This window comes from Dipodomys spectabilis, unplaced genomic scaffold, assembly GCF_019054845.1.
Source record: "Dipodomys spectabilis isolate Male_0828 unplaced genomic scaffold, ASM1905484v1 ptg000032l, whole genome shotgun sequence".
NCBI classification, from domain to species: Eukaryota; Metazoa; Chordata; class Mammalia; order Rodentia; family Heteromyidae; genus Dipodomys; species Dipodomys spectabilis.
The window spans coordinates 24,892,977-24,920,241 of NW_024870709.1; the positions used below are offsets into that span (position 1 = coordinate 24,892,977).

The 27,265-nt window shown below is 37.9% G+C and overlaps 1 protein-coding gene across 1 annotated transcript in view; it reads right to left on the reverse strand.

Annotated features, from left to right (window-relative positions):
- Window positions 1-27,265, reverse strand: part of Impg2 (interphotoreceptor matrix proteoglycan 2) — a 60,509-nt gene that overhangs the window by 22,750 nt on the left and 10,494 nt on the right. Inside the window, exons 6-10 of the mRNA XM_042676996.1 lie at window positions 14,330-14,389; window positions 12,238-12,292; window positions 9,872-10,033; window positions 6,508-6,566; window positions 2,428-2,448 (exon numbers count right to left, since the gene is read on the reverse strand). Of these exons, the coding sequence (XP_042532930.1) occupies window positions 2,428-2,448; window positions 6,508-6,566; window positions 9,872-10,033; window positions 12,238-12,292; window positions 14,330-14,389 (357 nt within the window). The remainder of the gene's footprint in view (window positions 1-2,427; window positions 2,449-6,507; window positions 6,567-9,871; window positions 10,034-12,237; window positions 12,293-14,329; window positions 14,390-27,265) is intronic.

The window sequence follows — 27,265 nt, forward strand, 5'->3', positions numbered from 1 at the left end:
ATTGCCCAACGAGAGCTTTGGGTCATTCCGATGACCTGAAACCACAGGCCCCACACTTGCCTGTCCACAGGCTTCTTTCTGCTATTCACATACCATATATCCTCACATGCACATGCACACATTTATGCACACTTTCTTCGCCTATTTCTTTTTTTAACCTCAGCTCAGATAACTTTTCCTCTAGGAGCACTGAAGATAGTTCATGGTCAAGTTCTCTCCCCTCTACCAGTAAGAGCATAACAGCCAAATATTATTCAGTTCTATGTCCTAATCATCTAACATACTTTTTGAAAACTACTATGGAGGGGGGAGGGAGATAGTCAAGTTTGTTCACTTAATGCAGATAGACAAGACAATTGAACATGTTTTGCTTAAATGACATTATTCAGCATTCCTGAATTAATCGGAAGCATTGTCTGTATCTAAAAAGAATGGTTTAGAACATGTATATGATGCTCATATATTTTTATTCTTCATAACCATTTAGAGGCAATGCACATGCTCTTTCCAATCAAGAGAGATCATACCTCCATCTCTACAAAGTTGGTCTTTTCACATAACCTTAAAAATTGCTTGTAGTGTTAATATGACTCCCACAGAGGGGAAGTAGTAATTTTAAGAAGTGGGGCAAAGAGAGGAAGAAAAGGAGGAATTGAAGAAAAAAAGAAAAAGAAAGAAAAAGTTGTATAATTAACATCTGAATTGGTTACTCTTTCTGCAGAAAATCAGACAAGGAAAGAGATTGTGTGCCTCAAATGTTTTTTAAATATATGGGAAAAATATAATAAAGATATATTCTTGAGCAATCATAATATTCAATGTATATATGTAAAACAGGAACCAACCAGTTAACTTGAAGGGACTGGCAGGGTTAGGATAGATGGGGAGAGGGGCAGGAGGGAATGATGGAAGAGTGACACTGTTCCATATGCATTGTAATCATTAATTGAAATGTTGAATTGCAACCTCTTTGTACAACTATTTAAAGATAATACAAAGTTAAGTTTTAAAAAAAAAGAAAAGATCCAGTTATGCACCAGTGGTTCACAACTGTAATCCTAGCTGCTCAGGAGGTTGAGACGAAACTACTGAAATTCAAAGCCAGCCTGGGCAGGAAAGTCCATGAGACTCTTATCTCCAGTTAACCACCAGAAAACCAGAAGTGGTGCTATGGCTCAAGTAGAAGAGCACTAGCCTTGAGCTAAAGAGCTGGGGGACAGCACCTAGGTCCAGAGTTCAAGCCTCGTGGCCAACAAAAGAAAGAAAGAATGAATGACAGAAGGAAGGAAGGAAGGAGGGAGGGAAGGAAGGAAGGAAGGAAGGGAGGGAGGCAGGGAGGGAGGGAGGAAAAGAGATGAGCATTCTTCCTTTCATTTACCATTTGAAGTGCACTTGATTATAATATTAAATGACACCATACACTTAAAAATACTTTTGGGGCTAGGAAGGTGGCTCAGTGGTAGAGCGCTTGCCTTGCATGCATGAGGCCCTGGGTTCGATTCCTCAGCACCACATAAGCAAAAAGAAAAAAGCTAGAAGTGGCTCTGTGGCTCAAGTGGTAGAGCACTAGCCTTGAGCTGAAGAGCTAAGGGACAGTGCCCAGGTCCAGAGTTCAGGCCCCACGAAAAAAATACTTTTCACTTATGTGAGTCATTATTTCTATCATAAATTAAGCAAAACTCAATATTAAAAGTATTTGTCAGTTAGCTGTCTAACAAGTAGTCTATAAACAACAGCTGGTGAGTTAAATTCAGCCTACTGTCTGTGACTAAGTGAATTTTGCATTCTAAATAGTTGGAAAAATCAAAAGAATAATTATTTTGTGACATAGAAAGTTCATATTTCAGTATACACAAAGTTTGGGGAGTGTTTTTTTTTTTCCTGGATGGAGTCTCACTACGTAACTCAAAATCAAAATCACAATCTTCCTACCATGTTCTCCCAAGCTCTAGAATTATCATCATAGATTCCCACACCTGTGCTAATAAGTAATGTTTATTGGAACACAGTAACACTCTTCACAGTAACATCTTTAGTTTAGAATAGTTTCTATGTCTACTTCACCTTAGAGAGCTGGGTGGTGACTGAAAGGACTATATTTCTATGAGGTTTAAATTTACCACTGATCTTTAGTAGAAAAGGTTCGTCAATTCCTGCAAGGTATTGATGATGGAAGTGACAAAATTACTGAATCATACTGCTCTGGTCTTAAGCTCTTTATATTCAAACTACCTCATTCAGTGGAAGTGATCTAAGAACTGAGTCATGCTCCCCTGAACTTCAGCTCCATATTTTCTATCTCCTCATTCAATGATATTAATTAAAGACTTGAGTTATGCTCCCTCCCTTGGATATTGGCTCCATATTTTCTAGTTACCTTCACATTTAATAGATAATATAGAAAATATTTTTTAAAAAATACTTTACCTGCCATTTTCCTTAGGAGACCTGAAAATTTTTTTAAAAAAGCAAATGTCAATTAGAGTTCAAGACATTCATAATGATTACATTGCTTAAAAAGAGTTCTGTCAAGCTGGTGGCTCACACCTGTAATTTTAGATACTCAGGAAGCTGAGATTTAAGGATCATTGGTTCAAACCCAACCCAGGCAAGAAAAGTCCAGGAGACTTGTATCTATGATTACTCACCAAAATGTGGGAAATGAAGCTATAGTCACGTGGTAGAGTACTAGCCTTAAACTAGTACTCTAATCTAGTACAAAATTTCAAGGACAGCACCCAAGCCTTGAGTTAAAACCTAGTACCAGCACACACACACACACACACACACACACACACACACACACACACACACACACAAGTTCTTTATATGTTTCTTCTGATTTCCTTTAAAATTCCTTCTTCAATGAAATGCTTATAGACTATCAGATATCAAAAAGGTCCTTCAGACTGAGAAAAGTGAATAAAGATGGAAAAAGTCTGAGATCTGAGGATCACAGTTCAAAGCCAGCCCGGGCAGGAAAGTCCGTGAGACTCTTATCTCCAATAAACCACTAGAAAACCAGAAGTGGTGCTGTGGCTCAAGTGGTAGAGCACTCGTCTTGAGCTGAAAAGCTGAGGGACAGCACCCAAGCCCCTAGTTCAAGCCCCACAACCGACAGAAAAAAAAATATGGAAAAAGTATTCAGAACCAATGAATGTAAGTATTTAAACTTTGCTTTAAAATGCTTTTGAAGCACAATGTCTGTATATATGGAAATATAACAATAAAAATTCCTTTGTGGTAAAAATTTATGTCACCTCAAATAGAAACAAGTTAAAATACTAGCTTTATCTTGTTTATTGCAATTAAAAGGAATCAACAGACTTATTTATTTGTTGCAAACTGCTTGCTAGCAAAAATATTTTTAAAACCAAAAACAGTATTTTATTTACAGTTGATTTATTCCATAAATCAACAGAATGTCTATGTGCATGTATGTATTTTTAAAAATCTATTTTAACTAAGGCAGGAAAAATGCTTTTTAAATATGAAGACATGGCTTATCTCTTTATAAAGCAGATTGGTAGACCACTACAGTTGTTGGCATTAAAATTGTGATCCTTTTCTTTGGAAATGCAGTGTGTTGCACAATATTTTAAAAAGATGAAAAGAAAAAAATAGATGAAAAGAAAATCAAATACATAGTTCCAGACTCAAATAAGACATGAGAAATTCCAGAACACTGCTAAAAAAAAGCAGGGGTAAAGGATTAGTAAAAACTTTTTCTAAAATAACAAAGAAAATAGAGCAAAAACTCAAAACTCTAAAGGAAATTATTTCCCAACCAGAATTCCATCCTTAATCAAACTATTTAAACAGTTTAGGGGGATCAAATAAAACATGCTAGAAAACAATGAAATTATCTGCCATACATTCTGTTGTCTCTATCAAAGTTTGAAGAAGTTCATCAGAAGTTTCCTAGGCCACAGCAGAGAACAGAGGAATCTCCAACTGGCCCCCTGAGACCCAGGCTTGGATATATTAGTTAAGATACAGGAAACATTCTGTAACAAAGTGGTCTCTAACACAGTGGCTAAAGAAGGCAAAAAAGTATTTCTCACATTAAGCAATAAAAGTTGGTGGGATATTTGTGCTTTAGAAAATCATCCAGGGAAAGTTTAAATTTTTGAGGCAAAAGATTTGTCAACAAATGACAGAGAAGTTTCACTCATCTTTGAATAGTTTTCTAAGATATATTTTTCTGTATTGCATGTTATTATTTCTGTATTGCATGGTTTTTAAATCTAGTTTATTGTTATTATAAAGGTGATGTACAGAGGGATTACAACTTAGATGTATTTTGTACTTGAAATATAAGAGCCATGGGGGCTGGGAAGGTGGCTCAGTGGTAGAGCGCTTGCCTTGCAATGCATGAGGCCCTGGGTTCGATTCCTCAGCACCACATAAGCAAAAAGAGAAAAGCCGGAAGTGGCGCTGTGGCTCAAGTGATAGAGTGCTAGCCTTGAGCTGAAGAGCTAAAGGACAGTGCCCAGGCCCAGAGTTCAGGCCCCACGACCAGACGCCCCCCCGCCAAAAAAAAAAGAAAAGAAAAGAAATATAAGAGCCATTTTCTTTTTATCAAAAGAAAACCATCCAGGGGCCAAAGTTTCTTTTGTCTTGATTGCTCATACTAATTATTGTATTTCTCTGCATATTTAAAATCAGGGGGCTTATCTGTGTTCTGGTATGTGGTAAAAAAGATGTACGCAAATTCAGAGAAAGCAAGTAAAGCAGAAGTGTATAGTACACGCATCATTCCTACTCTTGCAATGATGGATACATTAGTTATATGGTCAAGCTAACAGGAAGAGAGGTTTGAAACATAGTTCCTACATATTCAATCATGAGCCAAACTTAAATTGACATAGTACAGAAAAAAGAAATTCAGATTTTGTGATACAATATAGTTCAACTAGAGAGGGTGGGCAATTAGTCCACAATGGGCCATGTTTTAAACTTATGGCTACAACCTGGCTCAAGATGCAGAGTGCCCACTTAGCAAGCATGAAGCCTAGAGTAAAAATCCTACTGATGTCAAAAGAATAATATGTTTTGTAGGCTGGGCACAACGGCTCATTCTGTAATCAAAGTTACTATGGAAAATCAAGATGGTGGTTCAGGGTCAGCTTGCGAACAAGCCAGGAATGATAGTACACGTCTGTGAGCCCAGCTACATGGGAAGCAGAGATAACTAAAGCCAAAAATTGCTGGAGGTATGGCTCAAGTGGTGTAATGCTTGCTTACCACACATGAGGAGTTGGATTTTAAAGATTCAGTATTAAAACAAACTCTTGCTTGAGATGTGACTCAAGTGGTAGAACACTTGTTTAGCAAACATAAGCTCCTGAGTGCAAAACCTAGTACCACCAAAAAAAGAAAAAAGAGGGCTGAGAAGGTGGCTCAGTGGTAGAGTGCTTGCCTTGCGTGTACAAGGCAACACATAAGCAGAAAAAGCCAGAAGTGGTGCTGTGGCTCAAGTGGTAGAGCGCTAGCCTTGAGCTGAAGAGCTGAGGGGACAAAGCCCAGGCCCAGAGTTCAAGCTCCACAACCGACAATAAAAAGGAAAAACAACAACAACAAAAAAAAAAACAATGTGTTATCACGGAGGTCATGGTAGTACAACCCTATACAGATGACATGAGCTCAGAAAGGTGGAGTTCCCAATACAACCTACTCAGTTAATGTTTACAAGTATTTTGTCATGAGTCTTAAGCAAGGAAAAATGTCTTTGACAAAGGGCTCTGTTTTAAAAGTACTCTATTTAAGCCAGGTGCCAGTGGCTCATTCCTACCATTTTAGCTACTTAGGAGGCTGAGATTGAGGATTGCAGTTTGAAGTCTGCCAGGGCAGGAAAGTCTCCTACATCTAATAAATTACTCAGCAAAAGCCAAAAGTGGAACTGTGACTCGGTGGAACAGCATTAGCCTAGAGCCAAAAGAGCTCAGGGAAAGTGCCCGGACCCTGAGTTCAAGCCCCAGAACTGAAATAGAGAAAAAAAAAGTCCTGTGTTTAAAATGAGGACTGGTGCATCCCTACAAGAGTGGCCTTACACCAAGCTATCCAAGTTCACCTCAGTAGAGCAACAATATGCTCTAAGGAAAATCCCAAGGCCCCAGCCAATCTAACTCCAGGGTCCCCTCAGCACCAAATCAGAAGTGTATAACTTGACTTAATTTGACAAACTTAAATTGATATATTCTGGAAAAAAGAAATTCAGATTTTATGATACAATATCGTTCTCCTATAGAGGGAGGAAACCGGAGACCCAAATTCTGAAGTCTAACCCTGGCCCAACTATAGATCTACTATACCTCCTTAAACATATATTTTGCCTGTCTCTAATACATTGTCACCTGAAAAACTAGCATTAAAAATACTGATTAATCAGAAATAGCAGTGAATTACAGAATTTGTTGTTAGTTTACATATAATAAACACAAAGGATTTTCCATTTGAAACCAAGGATGCTACTGAGCACATGAGTTTTAGAATAAATGTGTTTACCTAAATTCAAGAACATGAATCTCTCTGTAGCCTGGTAATCCAGCAAATGCATTTTCAACCTGTTAAAAACAAAATGAGAGACAATAATGATATAGAAATATGCAAAAGTACAAATGAAATGCTTTTATAAACAGAATTTAAAAGTATACTAATTTTAACTCTAAGAAGCTTGTACATACACATATATAATTCAACATTTATAAAAATAGTTACAATATTGGAAAATAGTTTGGTTAAACTTTGTCACATTTTTTTTCATTTTCATTTTGCCTCTTATGGATTTCATTTGCTTTACTATTTTTTTGACAATGCACTGTGGATTTCCTTATGTGATAAAATGTTAAAGGGGGCTGGGAAGGTGGCTCAGCGGTAGAGTGCATGCCTTGCAAGCATGAGGCCCTGGGTTTGATTCCTAAGCACCACATAAACAGAAAAAGCTGGAAGTGGCGCTGTGGCTCAAGTGGTAGAGCACTAGCCTTGAGCTGAAGAGCTGAGGGACAGCGCCCAGACCCAGAGTTCAGGCCCCATGACCGGCAAAAAAAAAAAAAAAAGAAAAGATAAAATGTTAAAGGTATCATTTCCAAAAAGACTATAACAACATTTTTAAATGTTATTGTTTAGATTTGAAATCTAGCCCCAGCACACATGCTGACAGAGTCAAGTGCCTGTTTTCTCTAAGTATGAAAGTGTCTAGTAGCATCTATTTCCTGTTCCTTCAATACATGACAGCTATGAACACTTACCATTTGAAAAAGAGTATATACCTCCTGAATCAACAAAGATTCATAAAGAAGGTTAAGAAGCAGTGGCAGGTGATGCAATTATCAAAATATCACCTTCACAGGAGCTGGTCTTATTTTTTTCATTGGCACTGGAGATTGAACAAGGACCTGTGCATACTAAGCAAGTGTTTTACCATATAAATTATCCCTCCAGCTAGCATTAGTTCTAATATTGAATCTTTAAAAATCTGACTTTTCTCTTTGAGCTGAAGAGCTGAGGGACAGCACTCAGGCCTAGAGAGTTCAAGCCCCACGGCCAACAAAATAAATAAATAAATAATAAACTAAAATAAATTTTAAAATCTAGCTTTGGCATCTAAACATACATAGGCATTCTAATTCACTTCCTGTTAGCCACTGTTTTGGAGTCTGGTGGAAGAAGGAATTCTACTTAACAGAAATTATTAACAAAAGGTATAATTATTGAGAGACTACTATATCTAGTGCTTTGTGGTTTTACTTCTTATCTTTGTAATATTCTGAATATATCTGCACATATTGTCCTGATGGTATAAATGAGAAAACTGAGACTGTAAGATGTCAACTAATTTGGTCCAAACTACACACTCGGTGACAGCATCATAATTTAACCTCAAATCTTTTTAACATTGACTGTCATTGTCTTTTCAGCTTTCTCCTGCCTTGTGATGTTTGAAAATTAGGATCAGGACTGAAGATACAATAAAATTCACTACAACTTCTACTTTAAATTATGGAGGGACCGCATATAAACAAAGGAGTAGAAGGCAGAAAGAGACCTGATTATACTTTCTGCCCATGGAGAGGCTGAAATTACCACTAACAAATAACTTGGCTTCCTGAGCCTCATCTGTAAAATAAAACTGTTTTTCAAGAAGCTTACTAGAAGCAATCATACAGAAAGTAGCCTATAGAAGCACTGTGTCCTTGCATTAAGCCAGGATGGAAGGATACTACATCCATCTCATGACCGCCTTCAGGTTACAGATCCTCATAAGCTTATCATATTCTTTCCCTCTTGACACCATAGTTGGTATTGTCCCAAGATTATCATGGCCCTCCTTCCTCTTACCTTTCTCCTCATAAAGTCTTGTGAAGTCTCTGCAGGAGATGTTTTTCAGAGTACTCACTAGACTTTTGCTAAACCTGAAGTCATTCCATGCACTTGTTTACCCAAACACTGAGACATTTTAGAGGTTACTTAATCCAAGGGCAGAAACACCAGACAGCCAAGTCAAGACTATCTGATGCCAGGTGGCCACTGGCCTGGCTGACATTTCTTCCACATACCATACAGCCTTGCAACTTGGCCCATAGCTAGGAAAATTAATTGTCTGGCCTACATTCCCCATGTCTGATGGGTGAAATGATGCTGTTTGGCTGAAAGATGCATATTTTTATTTCCCATCTGGACACAGTGTTTGGGGAGGAAATTAATCCCAGGTAACGGAACTGACAAACTTGGCCAAAAAGAACCAAATTAAGAGGGAATGGAAAAGAAATAAACAGGACTCATGTACCCTGTCATCAGACAGAGAAGAGTAGATGGTATTCAATGCCTTACTATACAAAAACAAGGACATATTACAAGGAGGCCCAGAATGGGCTATTTCTAACTAGAAGAATATTGTAGTATGGTCTAACTCATGGTTCACTGAAGGAATGCTTTTAAAAAATACCTAACAAATTCTGGGATTCTGGGATTTTGGAAGAAACATATTCTATCATGCAGCTATCGGCACATTAAAAAAAAAATCATAGGTATCCTTTCCCATACCTTGGTACTCAGTATTTGAGACATGTCTATTTTTCCATCAGAAACATACCCATGCCTTCTCCAGCAAGTATGAAAATGATTTGAAAGAACTGAAATAGTAATAAATAATATGAGAGTATAAAAGTGTTATACTTATTTGAAATGATTTTGAATCCTACTGTTGAGAATATTACAAATTTTAGAGTTTTTGGATCGTCCATGAGGTAATGATCCTTCTATAATTTAACTTTTTATTTAATAAGTTCACAAAATAGAAATGCTCTAAATTTGATAATTTAATAAAAATTGAGAGATATTTTAAATAAATAAAATACCTCCTACCACAAAACAGAGATAGTGGGGAAGTTTTATTTACTATATATCTTTTTGTGCTTCTAATATTTGTTCTAGATATTTATAACTTATGTGATAATTGCTCCAAATTTTTCAATTGAAGACAAAATACTAAAGTTGAAATTTAAAGAAATAAAATTCAATATACCTTCAAATCAGACAACGCATAACAGAGTTGTTCAGAGAAACTCATCTCTGCACACACTGTCAAGTCAAAACTATGCCACAAAATTCATTCTCCTTTGCCTACACAGTATCAATTTGAAAGAACATTTGTTTTTTAGCAGATGGCAAGATTTTGTTTCTGGGAAAGAATTTCTCTTTCTGTGAACTTTTACAAAGCGTTCTGGAGAAATGGTTAAAGCCATCACCCTACGCACCAACTAGATAGTCAACTTGAGTCCTAAGCCTACCATTAAGTCATGTTGTGAATATAAGGAATGGACATCTCCAGAAAACTGCCCTGTTCACCACAACAAACAAAATTACCTACCTCTGCAATAAACTCTTCTGCAAGATGCTGGTGATGGAAACTGGCAGGGTCCTTCAGTTCTTCTCTATATTGTCTCCCCAAAAGGTGAATACTGAATTCTGCAATCTGTTCAGTTGCTGGTTTTGTGGGCTCTTCTACCACATTCTCAATTTCATTGCTAATCTAGATTTTTTTTAAATAAATGGTAACGTTTATTCATTCAATCCAATGAGTTTATTCATTGCCCATGGAGTTTCAGATACTGTACCAAGGCAACCTAGGATGATGATTTTTACAAAGTATTTGAGCTTGGAACAAACTAGATATACTTTGAAATAGGATAATTGAGTTGTCATTCAACAAAGTAGTATATGAATTCAATAAATCTTGGCAACTCCTTCACACAATGACTTAAAACTAAAAATAAAATTTCAAAATAAATAAAAGTATAATAACTTCAAAATAGGATAATATTAAAATGGCTGTGCAGTTGTACATTCCTTTGAACATACATTGACTAGTTCAAGAGAAGATAGAAAGCTTTCCACAAAAAAATGAGTTGCCTCTGCTGTGAGTTGTATTAGTTATACTATTTGAAAAAAATCTTCATGATACACACATATATGTATTTGTGAAGGGAAGAATATATTAATCACTTTTTCATATACCAGATTTTTTGTTTTTTTGGTCGCTCATGGGGCTTGAACTCTGGGCCTGGGCACTGTCTCTCAGCTTTTCAGCTGGAGGCAAGGAATCTACCACTTGAGCCACAGTGCCACTTCCGGATTTCTGGTGGTTAATTGGAGATAAGAGTCTCATGAACTTTCCTGCCAAGGCTGGCTTTGAAATGCGATCCTCAGATCTCAGCCTCCTGAGTAGCTAGGATTAGAGGTGTGAGCCACCAGCACCTAGCCAGAATATTTTTTTGAAACAACAGCTCAAAAGAAAAAAAAAAAAAAAAAGGACAAGGATCTCAAATAGTAGAGCACTAGCCTTGAGCCAAAAAAAAAAAAAAAAAGCTCAAGGACAGTGGCCATATCTGATTCAAGCCTCAGGACCTGCACCCAAAACAAAACAAAACAAACAAAAACACAAAAACAAAAAGGGGGGAAGCTAAGTGGGAGGAGGGAGGGGAGATGGGAAAAAGAACAAAAACAAAAGGAAAGTTCTTCAGTTTCTATGTGGAGTCACAACTATATTCAAGGCTAGGTATGGTAATGCACACCAGTAATCCTAGGGGGAAAGTAGAAAATGAGTGAACATTGAGCAGATTTGCCAGCTGTGCAAGACATTACCAAGACCTCATCTCAACCAACAAGCCTAACTAACCAACAAGTTCATTATCTCTATACTATTTATCTTCTTATGGTTCTATAAATAGGCTCAAAATATCATCTTTGTTTTTGAATATTAATGTCCTAATTGGTTAAATATAATTTTATCATTTTACTATAATAAACTCTGTATCAGTTTATAAATGTTTGCAGATCGAAATCATGGCTATCTTACTTCAAGTTCAGAACTACATCATTACTTTCCTAAGTCATTTATTCACAATTAACTTATTGAATGACCAAATATGGTAATATCACATATTTCAGACACAGTTGTGCTTAGGGTGCAAGTACTGATTTAGGCATGCACTCTATAGATCCCAAATTACCACCAAACTTGTCCAGTGACAGAGAAGACAAGGAGACAAAGTGGAAGGATTTAACCTGATGTCACATTTCTTAAAATACAAAAATTTGGAAGAGATCGTTCAACATAAATTATATGCTTCTAAGCAATATTTTAAGACAGAATCTACTCTATGTTATGTAATAGCATATATGAACAAATAAAGTTTTTAATGCAGACCTTAACAGAACTTCTAATAAAATACAGCATGTAATTTTTTAGTTTGGTTTGATGACTTTTTTTGAGACACACAACTATAGAGTACAGTGTTGTTCACTATTATTGATAGGAACATTTTTTGAGTGTTTTTAAATATTTTAATTAATTTTATGAATATTTTCAAATCATTATTCTTTTTATTTTAAACTACATAAAATCTATATCCTTTCACTCTAAGGAGAAGAGGTTATCATCTACCAAGGGATAAAATGTACATAAGCCTATTATAGGATAGGCTTATCACAGTGGGAATTCCCCAAATTACAAACCATTTCATTTACAATTTAACATCTTCTCTCCTCAAAAACTTGCCAGTATAACAGATTCTTTGACTCTTAAAGATTAGAAGTTTATTTTTTTTAATGTGCTGCTTTTAGAATCCATGATATTTTCATAACAGGACACAAAGGAAGTTCTGTATCCTCAGCAATGGACTATAAACTGCATCTTTACTCCTCGTTAGAAACTAACAAAACAGCATGACTCACAGTCTCCTGTGGGGGCTCCAAGCTACTCTCTGAGGCACCTTCAGAGGAGGCCACCCTGGAATATGGAACACTGAGAGCAGCACCTAAAAAGAAAAACAAAAATACAGTCCCAAAAGAAGTCAGAATTCCTATCAGAAAATAAGGAACTGACTTTGAAAGCTGTTCTTACAAGTCCTTTGTTTTTCCGTATTGAAAATTCAGTCCATCTAAACAGACAACAAACATTTGTGAGATTTTATGTGTAGCAACCTTATGCCAAGTTCTATGCTTGATGCTGGGGATTCAAACAAAACGTCTATACCTATGGAACTATACAACAAAGAGTAGAAAGGGATATTGTCCATGATTTGACAATCATTGAAACTTGACTATATCATGCTATTTGGTTTTCTATATGTTTGAAATTTCTAAAACTAAAAAGGTTGTATTTCTTGAATTAAAAATAAAGAGGGCTGGGAAGGTGGCTCAGTGGTAGAGCCCTTGCCTTGCATGCATGAGGCCCTGGGTTTGATTCCTCAGCACCACATAAGCAGAAGAAAAAAAAAAGCCAGAAGTGGCACTGTGGTGCTGAAGAGCTGAGGGACAGCACCCAGGCCCAGAGTTCAGACCCCATGACCGGACCCCCCCCCCCAAAAAAAATCTAAATTTATTATATTAAGTGAAGTAAGCCAGGCCCAAAGAAACATAGGTCCCATGATTTCCCTTATTTGCAATATCTAGTATATGTCTGAGTCAAGCAGAAAAGGTCAGATAAGGTGATGTTAGGGAAAGGAACCCTAAGATATGTATTCAAATGTTTTTTCTTTCATGCGATTGTTTCTAACACATTTATAAGATTATTTCTTTGTTGCTTTGCATGTCCCTCCCCCACAGTATAACCCCTGCTTTCACTGTATTTGATGTCAGTATAATTTGTGGAGGGGAAGGGGAAAAACAAATCGTTTAAATAGGGATACAGGTGGACCCATTGCAACAATGAGATGTACAAGTCGTTATGTTGAAAATGAACTTTACAACTTTCTTGCGGTGGCAGGGGGGAGGGGCGGTGGGGGGGGCGAGGAGGATGGGAAGGGATGGGAAGGGGAAACAAAGGAGGAGGCTACAATGCTTGATAAGAAAATGTACTCATTATCTTGCCCATGTAATTGTAACCCCTCTGTACAGTATTTTCACAATAAAGAAAAAAGAAATGTACTCATTATCTTGCCCATGAAATTGTAACCCCTCTGTACGGTATTTTCACAATTAAAAAAAGTAAATAAATAAAGAAATAAAAAATAAAGGACATAGGCTAGAAGTGGAGTTCAATAGTAGAGTGCTTCCTTAGCATGTATGAGGCCTTGAGTTCTATCACCAACAATTCAGGAAGGAAGGAAGGAAAAAAGGAAGGAGGGAGGGAGGGAAGGAAGGAAGGAAGGAAGGAAAGAAGGAAGGAAGGAAGGAGAAAAAGAGAAAGAGAGAACTACCATCAATTTACAAGAAATACACAGGTAAAAAGAACATGTTCAACTATACACAAAATGCTTTCAGAAAAGTCCTTACTCTGGAAAACTAGAGGACAAATGACAAGTAGAGGAGCTAGAAAGTTTCTTTTTTTTTTCTTTTTTCTCTTTTTTGCTGGTCCTAGGGCTTGAACTCAGGGCCTGTGCACTGTCCCTGAGTCTCTTTGTGTTCAAGGCTAGCACTCTACTACTTGAGCACAGCACCACTTCTGGCCTTTTCTGAGTAGTTTATTGGAGATAAGAGTCTCACAGACTTTCCTGCCTAGGCTGGCTTAGAACTAGGATCCTCAGATCTCAGCCTTCTGAGTAGCTAATATTACAAGTGTGAGCCACCAGTGCCTCATTGAAAGTTTCTACCTTTTAACAGAGTATTTGCTATAAAATAATTTATTGTACCATACTTTTGTCTTAAGTTGTGGTCCAATCTGTATTAAACTAACAGAGTTTTAAGTATCCCAACATAATATCATAACATCATAAAGCAAGTGAAAAAGTAATTACTTTTTCTTGAGACTGATGAATAAGAGAGAAACTTGGTATGTGAAAATTTTGAACATAAAGAACCTTAAAAGAAAAGTGAATAAAGACACAGGAGCATACCTATCAACGTTGAGGTATCATCAGCAGGAACTGGAGATGACAATTCAGGGCTAGAAAATAATGTTTACAGTTTAAAAAATAATAAAAACATAAAGGTTTACTGTGAGTTCTGGGTGTTGTTTTCCAAAAGAAAACCATTACATCAATAAGTAAGCATTCTAAAGCCAAAGTACGAAATAACACAGTTTCTAAAAGTTCTTTCATTAATTCATTTATTGAGTTCCCCACTTAAGTATTTTCTCAGATACATCTCATCACTGATTTTCTTGCTTTTCAGTTCAAATTACTATATGAAATTATTCTTATTTATTTACCAACTTTGTCTCTGTCTCCAATCTCTTAATCTGGTAAATAGGTAGTATCAATACGACATCCACTGCACATATGTAGTAATTTGAGTTATCTAAAATTAAGCAGCTAAAAATTCAGTTCTTTATTAATATAAGCTGCATTACAAGTACTCAATGACCACATATGGGTAATGACCATCACATTGGACAAGAGAGTGAAGAACATTTTTATCATCATAGAAAGTTCTGTTGAACAGCACTGCATTAATCATTTTGTTTTCAGTCTTGGGCCCTGAACTCTGGACCTGGGCAAAGTCCCTGAGCTCTTCAGCTCAAGGCTAGTGCTCTACCACTTGAGCCACAGCACCACTTCCGGCTTTTTCTGCTTATGTGGTGCTAAGGAATCGAACCCAGGGCCTCATGCATGCAAGGCAAGCACTCTACCACTAAGATACCATGAATTGATAATTTAAACATTAGGATGACAATACAGCTCCCTGGTAGAATATTTTCTGGATGCTCCTATATATTATAATAACATAAAAATGAATTTCAACTCTATGAGGGCTCAGGATATTAATTCGGTAGAAAAATGATTGCCTAGCATATGTAAAGTCCTAGATTCAATCCCTAGACAACACACACACACACACACACACACACACACACACACACATGCATGCACACATGCATGCACGTATGCACATATACACACACCCCACAAAATAATAAAAAATAAACTCCAGTACATAGGGAACCTTTCCTGCCATATATCTATTATACTTCAAGAATTTAAAAAGAAAAAGCACTTTCTACTTAGTAACCGCTATGTTTTTGAAAACAAACGAATACATGAATGAATACTATATGCCAAGCAATATAAAAGGCTCTTGACACATAGCTATAAGCAAAACACATATGGGAGAGGGGGACCAAGATGGCGACGGGGCAGTAGGGAAACGCCACAGCTCTCTCCAACCAAAAAGAGAGTTCGAGTTCCAACCTTTAATCTCCCCAAGAGACCGACAACAACAAAAAGACGAACACTCAGAGAAAAACCAGAGGTGGAAAATAACAAAAAAAAGAAAGAGAGGAAAAGAAGAATTTCAGAACAGAGAAGAGCGAAGACTCCTCCCCCAACCTTTACTGGCCGCGCGGCAGTGCGCCAAGCCGCCGGCCAGCCGGCCCGGCGGGGGCTGCCGGAGCCACAGAGACACAGGGGGCTGCTTGCAGATCACCAGGTACCGGATTGCAGAACAGCGGATCGCCAGGAACAGAGAAACCTACCAGCCGGGAGTCTCCAGGAGGATCCCACCCCACCCTCACTCTCCACCAGAGCGGAGAGGCTCCATCCCGCCAAAGCCGCCCGGCACCAGCAGCGCCACAAAGGGACCTGTCCGCAGACCACCCGCCCAATCGCGATCGCAACGACCCGGCGGGGGGCCGCCCAACCCAGCCCGCAACCACCCCAACTGAACTCGGACTGCAACAACAACTGACGGACTGCAACAACAACTGACGACCTACAGGGTGAGTACCCATCAGGGGACAGGGAATCCATCAAGGGAGACCAGAGCTGGAGGGAATCCCCAGACCCTGACCTAGACTCCCTACCCCAACACCCGGACCACAGGACCCACTAAAACTGGGAACTGTTCGAGAGCTCCACCAGCCGGTGGAGCACACTCTGCTGGCCAGGCCAGAGCAAGAGCGCCCCTGGAAGGGAGCTTAAATGCTCAAGCCAGGAACAGTGCCCCTGGGTCAAGACTACCAACAGTAGAAGAAATTTGAACTGTGTCCTCCAGGCTGCATAACCAAGGTGGTATACACATTAGCACAGGCCTAACGAGCGCGCTCCAGGCTGGGGCCAGAACCAGGCCAGGGGACCGGCGCCTGAACAAAGCAAAAAGGGTCAGAAGTGGGGCTGTGGCTCAAATGGTAGGGTGCCAGCCCTGAGCTGAAGAGCTGAGGGACAGCACCCAAACCTAGAGTTCAAGCCCACAACCAGCCCAAAACAAACAAACAAAAACACATCAGGAGCCCATAGCACACTCCAGTATTTGGGAGAGTGCATCCAGAGCATCTGATCTTCCCAAGAGCACCCGCAGGAGCAAACACAAGCAGTCTAGGCTGCTCAACCCTTCCAAAGGCGGGAATTGCTACAGCAGAGAGCTGAGAATCCTAAGTGAATAGCAGCTGGAAATAGGCTCCCAACAGAATCCAGATCAGGCACAGACTCTCTCTACCAATACAGAATCAGCAACCAAGCAAAGACAGACACACCAAAACAAGATTGAAGAGCAGTCTCCTGAACCCCCATGCGAAAATCACAGAGAAAAATCACAAGGTTTACCACTACCCAGGACAGCAAGCTCACCTCAAAAGCCAGCAGCCACGCAGGGGAGAGCCCCAGTGGGAGCAAAGCAGGAATGGAAGACAAAAACTACATCCAAGGGTTGCTGGAGGCAATGACTCAAGAAATAAAGCGAGAAATGGATCAGAAATTGAAAGAGCACAAGGATGAACTATCAAAAGATATACAGGATATCAAACAAAAATTGGATGCAAAAATAGAAGCTGCACAAACCTCAGTAAGAAGTGAGATAAACGCCAAATTAGAGGTAATGCATACTGATCTCACCTCATTGAGAGGTGAGATCAGTACTCTGAGAACCAACATTGAATCCATAAAGGGATCCATTTCCACCATGCAAACCACAATAGAAGCCACGGTCAACAGAGTGAATGAAATGGAAGGTAGAGTGTCAGATACAGAAGACAGAATACACCAACTGGACCAAAAAGTGACAGATATGGAAAAATCACTCAAATTAAACCAAAGGGAAATTCAAGAGCAAGCAGATAATGCTAAAAAATTTAACCTTCGCATAATCGGAGTGGACGAAGGTGAGGAATTCCAGAGCAAGGGAATGCAACACCTATTTAACAAGATAGTCAATGAAAATTTTCCCCACCTCAAAAACGACCATCTTAACTACATCACAAAAGCTTATCGAACACCCAACAAGCAAGATCCCAGGAGAAACACTTCTAGGCACATAATAGTAACAATGATGGATCTGAATAATAAGGAAACAATCCTGCATGCAGCAAAAATGAAGAAGGAGCTATACTACAATGGGAAAAAAATTAGAATCACTGCAGATCTCTCCACACAAACAATGAATGCAAGAAAAGCCTGGGAAAGCACCATACGAGCCCTGAGAGCCAATAACTGCCAACCCAGACTGATATACCCGGCAAAGCTAGCATTCACATTCGATGGAGAACTGAAAACTTTTAATAGCAAAGAAAAACTAAATGAATACATAAACATTAAGCCAGCATTACAAAGAATTCTAAGAGGGGGGACACAACCTGAAGAAAGCAACCAGGAACTGGGACCTGCCCCAAACAGGCATTACTCAAAGTCTAACTGAGCAAGCACAGGAGGAAAGGAAAGAAGAAAAACTTAGGAAAACGGAATGGCAGGGACAACAATGCATCTCTCTATACTTTCTCTTAATATAAATGGGCTGAATTCGCCAATTAAAAGAAAACGAACTGAGGACTGGATCAGAAAACAAGACCCATCCATCTGTTGCCTTCAGGAGACCCACCTCTCAGCCAAACATACAAACAAACTCAGAGTGAAGGGGTGGAAAAGGATCTACCAATCAAATTCCCCCAATAAGAAAGCAGGTGTAGCTATCCTGATATCTGACAAAATAAACTTTTCATTAAAATCAGTACAGAAAGACAAGGACGGACACTACATATTAATAAAGGGAACAATCCAAGAGGAGGATATAACCATCATCAACTTATATGCCCCAAATATTGGTGCACCCAGATATGTTAAACAAATGCTCTCAAACTTACAGAATAAAATAGATCCCAATACGATAATACTAGGAGACTTTAACACGCCACTCTCACCAAAGGACAGGTCTACCAACCAGAGGATTGGCAAAGAAGCTACCGAATTAAGTGAGGCCATACTTCAAGCGGAATTAACTGACATCTACCGAGTATTTCACCCTAAAACAACACAGTACACATTCTTCTCAGCAGCTCATGGAACTTTCTCCAAAATAGACCATATCATAGTTCATTCAAGGAACTTAAGCAAATACAAAGGGATCGACATAATCCCCTGTATCCTATCTGACCACAGTGGAATCAAGCTAGCTCTCAATAACAAAGCATACCGCAGAAATTTCTCTAATACATGGAAATTGAACAGCACACTCCTTAACAAGGCCTGGGTAACAGAAGAGATCAGAGAAGAAATAAAGCATTTCCTAGAACTCAATGAAAATGAAAACACCTCACAAAGAAACTTGTGGGACACAGCAAAAGCAGTCCTGAGGGGCAAATTTATTGCCCTCAGTGCCCACATCAAGAGAATGGAGACAGACCAAGTAAATAATCTCATGTTGCAACTAAAACAGCTAGAAAAACAAGAAAAAATGGGACCTAAAGCTACTAGACGAAGCCAGATAACCAAATTGAGAGCAGAGATTAACCAATTAGAAAATCAGAAAACCATAACCAAAATAAACCAAACAAAAAGCTGGTTCTTTGAAAAAATAAACAAAATTGATGGCCCGTTGGCAAGATTAATTAAAAAAAGAAGAGAGGAAACCCATATTAATAGGATTAGGGATGCCACGGGAAACATCACAACACGCACCCAAGATATCCAAACAATTCTAACAGACTACTTTCAAAAGCTATACTCTCTAAAGGAAGAAAATCTGGCGGAAATGGATGCATTTTTAGAGAAATACAAGTTACCCAAACTGAGCAAAGAAGAAGTTAACCAATTAAATAAGCCAATATCCTATAATGAGATACAGGAAGCTATCAAAAGTCTTCCAACAAAAAAAAGCCCAGGACCAGATGGATTCACAGCAGAATTCTATAAGACCTTTAAAGAAGAACTAATACCCATACTCCTCAAGCTCTTCAGAGAAACAGAGAAGGAGGGAGCTATCCCAAACTCATTCTACGAAGCCAATATCACACTCATCCCCAAACCAGGCAAAGACCCAACCAAAAAGGAGAATTACAGGCCAATTTCCTTGATGAACACAGATGCAAAGATCCTTAACAAGATTCTAGCTAACAGAATCCAGAAACACATAAAAAAAATAATACACTATGATCAGGTAGGCTTCATCCCAGAGACACAGGGATGGTTTAACATACGTAAGTCAATAAATGTAATCCAGCATATCAACAGAGCCAAGGTCAAGAATCACATGATTATCGCCACAGATGCAGAAAAGGCCTTTGATAAAATTCAACATTCATTCATGCTAAAAGCTCTGGAGAAAATAGGAATAGAAGGAACATTTCTAAAAACAATAAAAGCCATTTATGACAGACCAATAGCCAATATTATACTTAATGGGGAAAAGCTACAACCAATCCTCCTAAAAACAGGAACAAGGCAAGGATGTCCACTGTCTCCACTCCTCTTCAACATAGTCCTAGAACCCTTAGCCAGGGCAATAAGGCAAGAAAAAGACATTAAAGGGATCCGCATAGGGAAAGAAGAAGTGAAACTATCCCTTTTTGCAGATGACATGATACTATACCTCCACGATCCCAAAAACTCCATCCCCAAACTTTTAGAAATCATAAGTCACTTCGGCAAAATAGCAGGATACAAAATAAACCCACAAAAATCAGTTGCCTTCCTATACACTGATAACGCACAGGAAGAGAGGGAAATAAAGGGAGCAACCCCATTCACAATAACCTCCCAAAAAATAAAATATTTAGGAATTAACCTAACCAAAGATGTAAAAGAACTATTTAATGAGAACTATAAAAAGTTAAAGAAAGAAATTGCAGAAGACACTAGGAAATGGAAAGACCTCCCATGCTCCTGGATAGGCCGACTTAATATAGTAAAGATGGTGATACTTCCAAAACTAATATACAAATTCAATGCAATTCCTATTAAAATCCCAATGACGTACATCACTGAAATACAGAAAACAGTCCAAAAATTTATATGGAACAACAAAAGACCTAGAATAGCCAAAACAATTCTAGGGGATAAAGACAATATGGGAGGGCTATCCATGCCGAACTTCAAACTCTACTACAGAGCTATAATCACAAAGACAGCATGGTACTGGCACAAAAACAGACCCGAAGACCAATGGAACAGAATAGAAGATCCAGATATAAATCCACAGGCCTACAGCCAGCTGATATTCGACAAAGGAGCCAAAGACATACAATGGAAGAAACACAGCCTCTTCAACCGCTGGTGCTGGGAAAACTGGGCAGCCACATGCAGAAAACTAAAAGTGGACCCCAGCCTATCACCATGCACCAACATCAACTCAAAATGGATTAAAGACCTTAACATTAAACCTGAATCTCTGAAACTACTGCAGGACAGAGTAGGAGAGACACTTGAACTAATAGGCACAGGAAGGAACTTCCTGAACAGAGTCCCAGGGTCACAACAAGTTGGAGAGAGACTCGACAAATGGGACTACCTTAAAATAAAAAGCTTCTGCACAGCTAAATCTATCGCAACTAAGCTAGAAAGACAACCAACTAATTGGGAAAAAATATTTACCAGCAATATATCAGACAAGGGGTTAACATCCTGTATATACAGGGAACTCAAGAAACTAATCCCTCCCAAACCTAACAAACCAATTACTAAATGGGCAAGGGAACTAAAGAGGGACTTCTCAAATGAAGAAATAAAAATGGCAAAGAAACACATGAGGAAATGTTCATCATCCCTGGTGGTGAAGGAAATGCAAATAAAGACAACCCTGAGATACCACCTTACCCCAGTCAGAATGTCCCACATCCACAAATCAGCCAACGACAAATGCTGGAGGGGATGTGGAGAAAGAGGAACCCTATTACACTGCTGGTGGGAATGTACACTTATACAACCACTTTGGAAAGCAGTCTGGAGGGTCCTTAGAAAGCTAAAGATTGACCTCCCTTACGACCCAGTCATACCACTTCTAGGCATCTACCCTGAACAACAGGAACCAATATACAAGGACACGTGCACCTCCATGTTTATTGCAGCACTGTTCGCAATAGCTAGGATATGGAAACAACCTAGGTGCCCCACCACAGATGAATGGATCCAAAAATTGTGGTATCTATACACAATGGAATATTATGCAGCCATTAGAAATGACAAAATAATGGCATTTGCAGGGAAATGGATGGAGCTAGAAGGAATCATGTTGAGCGAGGTAAGCCAAGAACGAAGAGACAAACGGTACATGGTCTCCCTCATAAGTGGATGCTAAATCCAAAAGGTTAGGTGATATGACAAAACTAACAGGACTTAAGAAACAAAGAACTCCCGCTCATCTGGTTGAACCACTACTAAATATCCTCATGCTGCTGATCACAAATATGGTATATAACATGTGAACACTGTTATATATTACAGACTGTGGTAGACAATTTGCTCCAGGGAAGTTAGAATGAACTTGTGACTTTGAAATTATGTAATCATTTAATCACAATCAAAAAAAAAAAAAAAAAAAGAACCTCGGGGAAGGGAGGGAGGGAGGGGATGGTAGGGGGAAAACAATGGAGGGGGTAACAATGTTCAAGAGGAAGTGTACTCATAACCTCACTCATGTAACTGTAACCCTCTGTATAGTAGCTTTACAATAAAAAAAAAAAAAAAGAAAAAAAAAAAAACACATATGGCCCATGAAAGTTATAGCTTCATAGAAAATACAGATCCCATAAAAAATGGTTATAATTGGAACAATTACTACAGATAGAAAAATATTAGTTGGAGATGCAATCATATAATGAATCTATTCTCACTTGAAAAATCATCATTATCGTATTATTCTATGTAAAGAAAGTCAAAGCTGGGAGAAATTACTTGCTGTAGGCCATATTGCTAACAGATTTCAGGTCTCCTCATTGACCTTGACACGCTGCAACTACAAGCAAAGGTCAGAAGATACTCTTGAGAAAGCCCCTGCTTAAAGATAAGAAAGCAGATACCCACATGTCCAAACTTCCAAAGGTAAACCAAAGGTATGAAAGTTAAATTATAGTAACTTGGGAACATTTCAGAACCTCAAACTTTCTATATGTGTCCTAAGAAGAAAGAACTGTCCATTAACTTTTTCTAAAAGTGTTGGTCAATGGTGACTGTTTTTAACTCAGCAATTGAAAACTCTCTCCAATGTCTCACAAATCAGATACCCTAAAGTGACTTGATCATAGTCAAAAATGTCTCACAGATATGCTTTGGTGCCAATAGATTCTATGTTCATAACCACTTCTTTAGATACCTTGCTGCTCTAAGCTTACATGAGATATGTTAAGCCATCAAATAGATACAAATAGCATATATATATATATATATATATATATATATATATATATGTACATATATCACTACATTGGTAATTTATACCTATTTATGTAATTTATATATATATATATAACATTGTGTGTGTGTGTGTGTGTGTGTGTGTGTGTGTGTGTGTGTGTGTATGCTGGTCCTGGGGCTTTTTTTCTCCTGCTGGTTAGTCCTGGGGCTTGAACTTGAGCTTTTGTGTACAAGGCTAATACTATACCACTTTGAGATTAATTGGAGATAAGAGTCTCATGGACTTTCTACTCCAGCTGCTGCTTCAGACTGTGATCCTCAGCTCTCAGCCTCCTAAGTAGCTAGGATTACAGGTATGAGTCAGCAGTGCCTAGCTCATCTTAAAGGATCAATTTTCCTGAAAGCTCAATTAAATAGGGAATTCAATAATTTAAAATAATAAATTATTTTAAATAACTCATAATAATTTTAAATATTAATATAAAGTCTAAATGAATCTTACAATGAAATATACTAAATCAAAGGAATTTTATAATTGAAGCTACACTGGAAAGGTCAATTATGGGCATGTTCTCAACTCCACAGACTTTAATAAAAAATTTGAGAAACACAGGTTTAAAAAACATCTCACCAGTAGATGGAGGCAGGGAGGAGATAGTGGAAATGATGACATTAGTCAAGATGTACTGTACACATAAATTGTCATGTTGGATTAATTCTTTTGTATAATTACTTAAAGATAATAAAGAATAAAATAAAAATTTAAATAGACTAAATATATCTCATGAAAAAGATTCTTCTATTAGAAAATTAAAATATTTTCTGAATAATAACATATTAAACCTTTAGACCAAACTGATCATTATTAGTTATTGAGAGTGTATCTGCAAAAAATTGCTAAGTGACTTGTCATTTAGAAGAACCTAAAGGAATATATCTGAACATGTCACTTTGATGGGCTGAGTAAGGCCTGATTAATGAGAAAATATCATTAAGAGTTTTAGGAGGAAGAGATTTTTTAAATGAGATTCAGCTAAACTGAAATACATTTTAACATAATCAAGTCTGAAGTGTCTATCAGTTATCCACTAAACAATCATTTCCTTCTTAGTATCTTCATCTCATAAATTGAAAAAAAAAAAAACAAAGCTGGGGAGGTGGCTCAGTGGTAGAGCGCTTGCCTTGCATGCCTGAGGCTCTGGGTTCGATTCCTCAGCACCACATAAGCAAAAAGAAAAAAGCCGGAAGTGGCGCTGTGGCTCAAGTGGTAGAGCGCTAGCCTTGAGCTGAAGAGCTGAGGGACAGCATCCGGCCCAGAGCTCAGGCCCCACGACAGGACCCAAAAAAAAAAAGAAAAAAAATGAAGTCCTATTGGGTAAGCAAATTTCCAAGATCACACAATAATTCCAAGCAATATCCAGTTCCTTTATGATAATAATAAAAATAAAAATAATTATAACTAAATTTACTAATCCCTTACTTTGTATCAAGCACTATGTTAGGTGCTTTATCTTGGTTAACTGGCTTAATTTTGGTAACTACTGTAAGAGGGCAATATTACTAACCCCATTCAGAGAGACTAATTCTAGAAGTTAAGAATTTCCTCCAAATCACAGAAACAGCCAATGAGGATCTGTGATATAAAAGAGATCCATTTAATCCCACAAATCCTACTTTTCTCAACCTTAATTCATAAAGCTTCAGGCTTGGTCTATAATAACACATAATTTTTAGTAGAATAACACTTGGTCATAATGATAGTGACTCATATAAACTAAATGACTTAAAAGTCAAAGTGTGTAAAGGTACCAGGAGGAAAAGGAAGCTGACCAGGGTTGATGACCTCTGGAGAGCAATCGGATATAAAAAGCACAGTAAATCAAAGGAACACCAAAACACAACATGACAGCTAGACCAGGATGCTGGCAACTACAGGAGGATGTTAGGATGAAATGAAAGAGAAATAAAACCTCATCTGAGGTGGGTCAAATTGTTCCTCAAAATCAAATTATCCCTCAAAATCAGACCTCATCATCTAAGATGGGTCAGATTGTTCCTAAAAATCAAATTAGCAAGCATGAAGAAGTAGAGAAGTCTGCTAACTTGAGGAGAAGCTTTTACCTTACTGAATATAAACAACATCGTAATGAAAGTAATTAGGAAACTCAGTGCTTCAAATTGCTTGTCTAACACTCCAACACCTTATCCTTCACCCTCCTACTCATTCTCCTTTCAAAAGGCAGTAAAGGACACTGAACAACACGAATTCTTTCATACATTTTTATTAGTTAAACCTCCTATAGGGATCCCTTAAAATGTCACTCACCATAGCACTAGAACACAGAGGTATATTAAGCTTAGAGGAGGAAATTCTTCTTCATTTCTAGGCCAAACTACACACTTAAAGTTGTTTCGCTAAGATCTTTAGTATAATACAACCCCCTTCTCAGTTCATGCAGCCTATTATTCATTCTTCACTGTCATTACCTAATCAAGTCAGTGGAAATCAGGTAGGGAAGTGAACAAATATGCTCCTAGTCACATGGAACATAAGTTTGGAAACAATGCAGACTTATGCTATAGCTTAGTGGTACAGTGTGTGCTTAGCACACACAAAGACCCAAGAGTTTTAAAAATTGTAAAACAAGCCAAACAATGGTTCATACTCAGATTGATTACTACTCCCCTTGATAATTTTCTTTTTTTTGTTTTCATGAGTTTTTTTTGATTGTTTGTTTTTGGTGTAGGTCCTGGTGTTGAACTTGAGCGTGAGGGCTATCCCTGGGCTCTTTTGCTCAATGATTGCACTCTACCTCTTCAGCCACAACTCTACTTTTGGCTTTTGGGGGAGTAGTTAACTGGGGATAAGTCTCACAAACTTTTCTACCTGGGCTGGCTTTGAACTGCAATCCTCAGATCTCAGCCTCCTGAGTACCAGCATCCAGCTGCCTTGATAACTTTCTATACTTTGCTCTTGAATTCATTATTATAACCAGCATATAATAGCAAAAGAATTCAAGATGGTGCTAGTCTCATATGTATCTTTAACATTGTATATGACTTGGAAAAACACTTTATTTGGCCTAGATCTGAAATTTTTAATTAATTTAAAATAAGAATATCTCCTTATTTAACCAATTTCACAAGTGTTGAGGAAAACTAAATAAAATAATATACAGAAGAATTACCAAAAGTATTAAACAGTAAACAAATATGAGTAAATAATACAGAAAAGTATTATTCCAAACAGAATAAAACATGTACTGAAAACTGTGGCTTTGTTATCCCTGATGATTATCATCAACTACTAATTAGTGAATCATGAAGAAAATCCCAAAGAACAAACCCTACATGAAAATATGACCAGAGACCTGAAAACAGACTCAGACATTTAATAACATGTTTATTGACCCATATGCACTTTGCACTTGTTGAGAATATGACAGAAAAAGCAAATAGCAGGAGATTCAGCAGGGGCTAGTGCTAAAAGGAGATAAAGGTTGTCTGGCAATGAAGGAAAAAAGAGCTGGCACAGACTCCTCATAGAAAAGATTTGAGTACAATGGGACACAGGGTTAACCAATTCTGCAGGGATGGGATACTAGACACTGTATTGGAAATGGGACTATACAATTTGTGGGAGATAGGGGTCAGGAGGAGAAAACTGGGAGAAAATGAGGGAGGAGGTAACACTGTTCAAAAAGAAATATATTCATTACCTGACTTATGTATCTGTACCCCTCTGTACAACAAACTTTTTTACAAAAGAAAAGAACTTGGGCATGTTTACTAATGAGAAGGAGTTAATAAAAGAGATATTGAAGACTTGGGAAAAAGAAACAATTACAGACAGAGGTTTCCAAGCGCAAGATGGGAGGTGAGGTGAAGAGTCTTGGCAAATGATAGAGAAGCTTAAAATTGGAATAAAGCAGTATTTACCAAAATCATGCATCATTAAGTAGGCTATAGTTCACATAGAAGAAGCAATTTAATGTACAGAAAAGTAGTAGTAATGGATGTCAACCTCAGAAGAACAGAGTAGAATAGTGGTGACTTCTAATGTTTAGATGGTAGTGGCCATAAAGATTACTTAAACATCTGCTAAATCAATTTTTGGAGGGCACATTACAGCAAATACTTTAGGCTACTAGCCTAAAACTTCCTTAATGAGTGTCAACTTTTGTTTATAAACAAATATGGTGAGGCCAATACCAAGCAGTCCAACAAATTCACTAACCTAATGTTACTGACACTAATGTCTAAAGACAAGT